Below are 6,601 nucleotides of genomic sequence, written 5' to 3'. Positions count from 1 at the left end.
CCAGGACTATGAGCAGCAACCGCCACCCCTGCCCCGTTGCTTCAAGCCATGTCCATATGTCTATAGACCACTGGAGCCCAGGGGAAGAAAGGCTGAGGGGACCGGTCTAGCAGCCAATCAGGACCGAGGATAAGGAAAATATATCTTCTTTATTGGCACCCCCCTAGACCAAAATAAACACTTAACCCTTGCAGTGACGGGGGAGCCCCAATGCAAGGACTCATTGTGAAAATCCTGGAGTTTTTCTTTAACAATGGATGGATCTTTAACAATGGATGGATCTTTAACAATGGATGGATCTTTAACAATGGATGGATCGCTGTAACCGGGTAACAAGGAGAGGAGCCGACGATGAGCGTTTCATAGTCGGAGGCAATAGCGATGTGCGCAAAGCGTTTATGTCGCTGGCGGCAACCGGATACCCGCTGCTATCAATTTAGGGCCAAAAAGATGCTGAGAGTGAGGGTGTAATTGTTAAGAGCAACCGTGTCCTTTCTTCCAGTGACAAAGATTTGTTTTCTTTTTTATTTCCGTTATTGGAAAATTGAGTCCCCTTTATAAAGAGGACCTGTCAGTAGATTTACAAGTCTGCATGAGTACATTCCTGATGTATCGGGATCAGGGATCCAGGCGCATTTGTATCAGTGTTTCAGCACTGTGGCTGAGCACCGCACACCAGACGCTGAGTGATTATTAGCACAGTGTCTGGTGTGAATGGGCACTTATGGTTATTTGCCCCATTGCTAGAAAATGTTACCTCATTTCTAGTTATTTGCTCCATTGCTGGAAAATGTTACCTCATTTCTAGTTATTTGCTCCATTGCTGGAAAATGTTACCTCATTTCTAGTTATTTGCTCCATTGCTGGAAAATGTTACCTCATTTCTAGTTATTTGCTCCATTGCTGGACAATTTTACCTCAGTTCTACTTATTTACAGCCAGTTCTGGTTTTTGCCCCATTGCTGGGCAATCATCTCTCAATTCTACTGTTTGACCCCATTGCTGGTTCATTGTGCCTCAGTTCTGGCTTTTTACCCCATTGCTGGTCAATTTTACCTCAATTCTAGTTATTTACCCCATTGCCGGACATTTCTACATCAATTTTAATTATTTACCCCATCGCTGAGCAATTTTGCCCTGTTTTTGGTTATTTAACCCGAGTTTTGGACAAGTTTACCTCACCTTAGGTGATTTACCCCGGGCCAGAAATGTAACCCGATGCTGCAGTTACCCTGTTTTGGGGCAGTCTGACCCAGTTAAGTTTATTGCAGGTCCACGTATTTAACCCCATTGTTGGACATTTTTTTTACCTCAGTTCTAGTTATTTGCCCCATTGCTGGACAATTTTACCTCAGTTCTAGTTATTTGCCCCATTGCTGGACAATTTTACCTCAGTTCTAGTTATTTGCCCCATTGCTGGACAATTTTACCTCAGTTCTAGTTATTTGCCCCATTGCTGGACAATTTTACCTAAGTTCTAGTTATTTGCCCCCATTGCTGGACAATTTTACCTCAGTTCTAGTTATTTGCCCCATTGCTGGACAATTTTACCTCAGTTCTAGTTATTTGCCCCATTGCTGGACAATTTTACCTCAGTTCTAGTTATTTGCCCCCATTGCTGGACAATTGTTTCTGGATATTTAACCCGAGTTTTGGACAAGTTTACCTCACCTTAGGTGATTTACCCCGGGCCAGAAATGTAACCCAGTGCTGCACAGTAACCCCGTTTTGGGGCAGTCTGACCCAGTTCAGTTAATTTACCCCAATTTTGGGTAATTTACCCCACTGCTGACACGTGTAAAAGCTGCTATGTCATATTTCACATTCACTGACAGGCTCGCTACAATCACATTCGCAGGTAAGTTTGTGTGTGAATGAACAGGAATTCCCACCTTTTACCAATCCCAGCACAGCTGACAGGCCGGTTTCCATGGTGACAAGTTCCAGCCCTCGACGCTCACAGTGGTTGGCAACGCTCTGAAGACGTTTGGCCAACCAAACGAGCCGAGCTCTCGCGAGAAGACAACATAGCAGTCGCGCTTCCCGGCATGCCTCTCGCAGGAAGATGAAGGCTGAGGCGGCCATGTTAGATTAGGCCCGCGTACACAAGAGCTGAGAGGAAGCAGGAGAACTTCTCATCCCGTGCTTCCCCTCAATCCGCATCCATCCGGCCGCGGAGTCACCATGAGTGGCGGGACGCCGTACATCGGCAGCAAGATCAGCCTCATCTCTAAGGCGGAGATCCGATATGAGGGGATACTGTACACCATCGACACCGAGAACTCTACGGTGGCCCTGGCCAAAGGTATAGAGGGGGGAGGGGAGAAGAGAGGGGGGCACCTCCTCAGGGAACAATGCCCGGCCTATAGCAGCCTGCTAGGGGGGGCCCTGACAGGAGGCCCTGTTACAGCCTTTCACAGCCCAAAATGGGGGTCCTGCAGGCCTATGTGGTGACAGGAGGGATGTGTGCTGGAACTTGTAGTTCTGCCAGTGCTGGAGGCCTTCGAGGGATTTGTGAGAGAGGACACTAACACTAAGTCTGGATATGTCCTTTATTTATACACACATTGTAAATACTTTGGTGTTCTGAGAGGAAAAGTAAATGTCTGGCATTGGTAGTTTGAGTCTCTGCCCCTCCCACAATGGTGAGATTTCCCCCAGTAGTTGGTGTCTCTGCCCCTCCCACAATGGTGAGATTTCCCCCAGTCGTTTGTGTCTCTGCCCCTCCCACAATGGTAAGATTTCCCCCAGTAGTTGGTGTCTCTGCCCCTCCCACAATGGTGAGATTTCCCCCAGTAGTTTGTGTCTCTGCCCCTCCCACAATGGTGAGATTTCCCCCAGTAGTTTGTGTCTCTGCCCCTCCCACAATGGTGAGATTTCCCCCAGTAGTTTGTGTCTCTGCCCCTCCCACAATGGTGAGATTTCCCCCAGTAGTTTGTGTCTCTGCCCCTCCCACAATGGTGAGATTTCCCCCAGTAGTTTGTGTCTCTGCCCCTCCCACAATGGTGAGATCCCCCCCAGTAGTTTGTCTCCGCCCCTCCCACAATGGTGAGATTTACTCCCAGTAGTGTCTCTGCTCCTTTTTCTTTTTGGTATCGAGTACCGATATGTTTTTTTTTTCCTGGTACTCGACAATATCGATACCGGAAGTCCCATTCAGGAAGCCAGGCGGCATGTAATGACTCGCTGCCCGGCTTCCTGATTGGTCGGGAGGCTGGCCAATCAGTAAGCCGGACGGTGAGTTATTACTGCCTTCAGCCTTATAGCTGGCCTCAGGCTCCCTCGTCACCTGGTGATGAGGGAGCATGGAGCGGGCTTCCAAGCCAATCGGGAAGCTAGGCGGCGAGTCATTACACGGAGCCCGGCTTCCTGATTGGCCAGAAAGCCGGCTCTATGCTTTCTCGTCACCTGGTGAAGAAGCATGGAGACGGCTTCCCGGGTAATCGGGAAACCAGGTGACGATTCATTACACGCCGCCTGGCTTCCTTAATGGGACTTTCGGTGTCGGTGCACCCCCTAGTTTTATCCATGGTATGGCTGCACTGTTTACATCTTTAAAAAAGAGAAAAACTTCCCCTTTTGTACTGTTTGTGGTCACATGATTGCATACCCTCCATGTAATGCTCCTCTCTGCGGGTGGAGACTGTCAGCAGGGATATTCAATGCTAGTATCAGTGCCCATACCAACTATTTGGGTGAGTACTCCTACTTGCCCAAATGCTCTAATACCAGATATCTCCCTCTGCGAGGGAACACGGAGCTGGCTTCCCATCCAATCAGGAAGCCAGGTGATGATTTGCCTCCCAGCTTCCTGATTGGCCCGGGAAGCCAACTCCATGCTGTTGGGCGGCCTTGATGCTGATTTGCCGGGAAGCCGACTCCATGCTGTTGGGTGGCCTTGATGCTGATTTGCCGGGAAGCCGACTTCCCAGCAAATTTGTAGTTCCAGAACAGCTGGAGGCCTCCCCCATGCCCTTAGGAGGTCTATACCATATCTGCTATGAACTCTCCGGTCTGACGTGGGCCTGAGGTCGCTTTAGTTGGTAGTGAAAACTCCAACTATCCACCGCATGGAGGGGGCACTGCCTGGGCACTTCTATCCATTCTCTGTAGCTATCACGTTGTTGTGTTTTGGAAAATGGTTCTAGAAATGACCGAAAAGTATCCCGTTGTTGTTCTTTTTAAGGAAAAAGGGAAACGTATAAAACACTTGGTAATAGTCGCCTGTACAAAGCACGCCATTTTACTGTTATGGGGCTCTCCATTGCCAGTTTTTTACAGAGCCGGGGTCCCTTCACTGGTCAAATGGAACAAGAGAAGGGGCCCCCAGCGATGCCGAAGCCTGGATCATGAACCTTTCGTGAGGAGTATGAATTACCTAAGAGCTTGCTGTGACCTCAATGGGTACTTATGTAAATGATTCGAGGGAGGGAGGGGATCTCTGGGTCAGTCCGGCTATCAGATTGGTGTCTCGAGTGTCACCGGTTTGGGAATCCGCTTGCTGGAGCTTTTCTCTGCCTGGAATAGAGATTTCTGACCCATTTAAAGGGATAACGTCATTTCCTTTGATGTGACCTGTACTGAGGGGAATACGGAGGTTTGCCATTGTTGACCTCCGCGTTGTGGAAGTACCGGATGCTCGGTTGTCTTGCTGATCTTCAGTCGTGATACTTTGTTACTGTGTCTCCAGAACGAGGATATAGATGTGTATATATTCGCTGCATAAATCTAGTCCAGTGGTAGCCATACTCTGGCCCTCCAGCTGCGGTAAAACTACAAATCCCATGATGCATCTCTCTGGGAGTCGTGGTTGTGAGGATCTTGCAATGCCTCAGGGGAATTTTGTAGTTCCACCACAGCCGGAGTTTGGCTACCCCTGATCTAGTCCTTGGATCAGAAAATATCGAATTCAGAGGATCAGCATGACGGCTACCTGACGTTTTTAGTAGTTCAGTGATGGCGGCCTTTATATTTCTTTGCCTAAAAAGGTTTACTGTAAATCCTTAAATCAGCCTAAACAGAGAGTTTTATTGCTGAAGATGTCATAGAGGAAGTGGGACCCCCTCCCTCACCACATCCCACCAACCAAGGCACAGGTATAAAGACCTACTTCCTAATACAGTGAAGAAGACTAAAATAGTTACTTCTGCAGTGAGGTTTCCCATGCGCTGCAAGGGTTAAATGCTTCTTTTAGTGTAGGAGGGTGACGCAAAAAGTAATTCCACTTGCCCCTTATACCATGCCCCCCCAGCAGCCAGCCATCCTCCTTTCTCTCTGACGCACCTCGTAATGCAGGACTGCTGGTCCTGCATTGTACTTAAAGAGAAGCGGCCTAGGGTGGCTGTCGTGGATCTAGAATCAGAAACTGGCCTTGAGTTGAACTTTTGCAGTCTCTGTAAAGCAGGGCTCAGACTAGGAGAGTTAAAAGCAGCACAAGGAGCCAATACGTTGTAGTGCAACACAAAGGACTACTGCTTATAGTAGTAGAGAGCAGAGTGACAGGGATGAGGTTATTAGTCGTCTTCTCATTTCATTGTCCAATCACAGGCTGAGGGGAGGAACAAGACCTGTAAGTGTTACTTAGCAGCAGAGGATAATCAAGTCTCCTGCCCTGCCACAGGACTATCCTTTGTTTTGGGGCTGTGTAAATATTGGGACTGGATGGACAGATATGCAAATCCTTTGGCAGGTATTGTACCACCTATATGTGTATTTAGCTGTGTGCCTGGAGTTCAGCTTTATTCAACATTCCATTCAGACAGCTATGCTGACCTCTCCCAGTCCCTATAAACGTGTATAGCATGGCTCCTGATCATGTGATGTCAGCTTTGTCATGGCGATCACATGGCTTTGTTGGTAAACAAATGTCTATTTTTTTTTTTCTGTGCATGAAGAATTAAATAATTTTTAAAGGAGACAATGATCAGCCCAGGAAAATATGAGCACTGTAGTTATTGTTCTTTCCTTTGTTTTCAGTCCGTTCTTTTGGAACCGAGGATCGTCCAACGGAGCGGCCTGTAGCTCCTCGAGATGAAGTGTTTGAGTACATCATATTCCGGGGCAGCGATATCAAAGACCTCACTGTGTGTGAACCTCCGAAGCCCCAGTGCTCCCTGCCTCAAGACCCGGCCATAGTCCAGGTACATACGTCTCTTGTCAGATCACCAAATTGCTGCTTAGTCTTTTACCTGGTACATAAATAAACTGCAGTGTTCTATTAACATTGATCAGAGGAAGATAGAGAGATACAAAGTAACATTGTTTATACACATTGATTAGAGGGAGATCGAGAGATACAAAGTAACATTGTATATAAACATTGATCAGAGGGAGATAGAGAGATACAAAGTAACATTGTTTATAAACATTGATCAGAGGGGGGATAGAGAGATACAAAGTAACATTGTTTATAAACATTGATCAGAGGGGGGTAGAGAAAAAAAAAAGTAACATTTTTAATAAACATTGATAGAGGGGGGGATAGAGAGATACAAAGTAACATTGTTTATAAACATTGATCAGAGGGAGATAGAGAGATACAAAGTAACATTGTCTATAAACATTGATCAGAGGGGAGCTGAGAGATACAAAGTAACATTGT

The 6,601-nt window shown here is 47.1% G+C and overlaps 1 protein-coding gene across 2 annotated transcripts in view; it reads left to right on the top strand.

Moving 5' to 3' along the window:
* Window positions 1-2,009: 2,009 nt before the first annotated feature.
* Window positions 2,010-6,601, top strand: part of LSM14A (LSM14A, mRNA processing body assembly factor) — a 28,991-nt gene continuing 24,399 nt past the window's right edge. The window contains exons 1-2 of one of the 2 annotated variants that reach the window (XM_018562890.1): window positions 2,010-2,305; window positions 5,977-6,140. In XM_018562890.1, coding sequence (XP_018418392.1) covers window positions 2,185-2,305; window positions 5,977-6,140 — 285 coding nt within the window. In that variant the 5' untranslated portion in view covers window positions 2,010-2,184. The remainder of the gene's footprint in view (window positions 2,306-5,976; window positions 6,141-6,601) is intronic. The other variant, XM_018562891.1, reaches the window with a different exon arrangement.

Source organism: Nanorana parkeri, unplaced genomic scaffold (assembly GCF_000935625.1).
Source record: "Nanorana parkeri isolate BGI_ZX_2015 unplaced genomic scaffold, ASM93562v1 scaffold609, whole genome shotgun sequence".
NCBI lineage: Eukaryota > Metazoa > Chordata > Amphibia > Anura > Dicroglossidae > Nanorana > Nanorana parkeri.
Note: the sequence above shows the minus strand (reverse complement) of the source record. Positions and strands in the feature narration are given on the sequence as shown.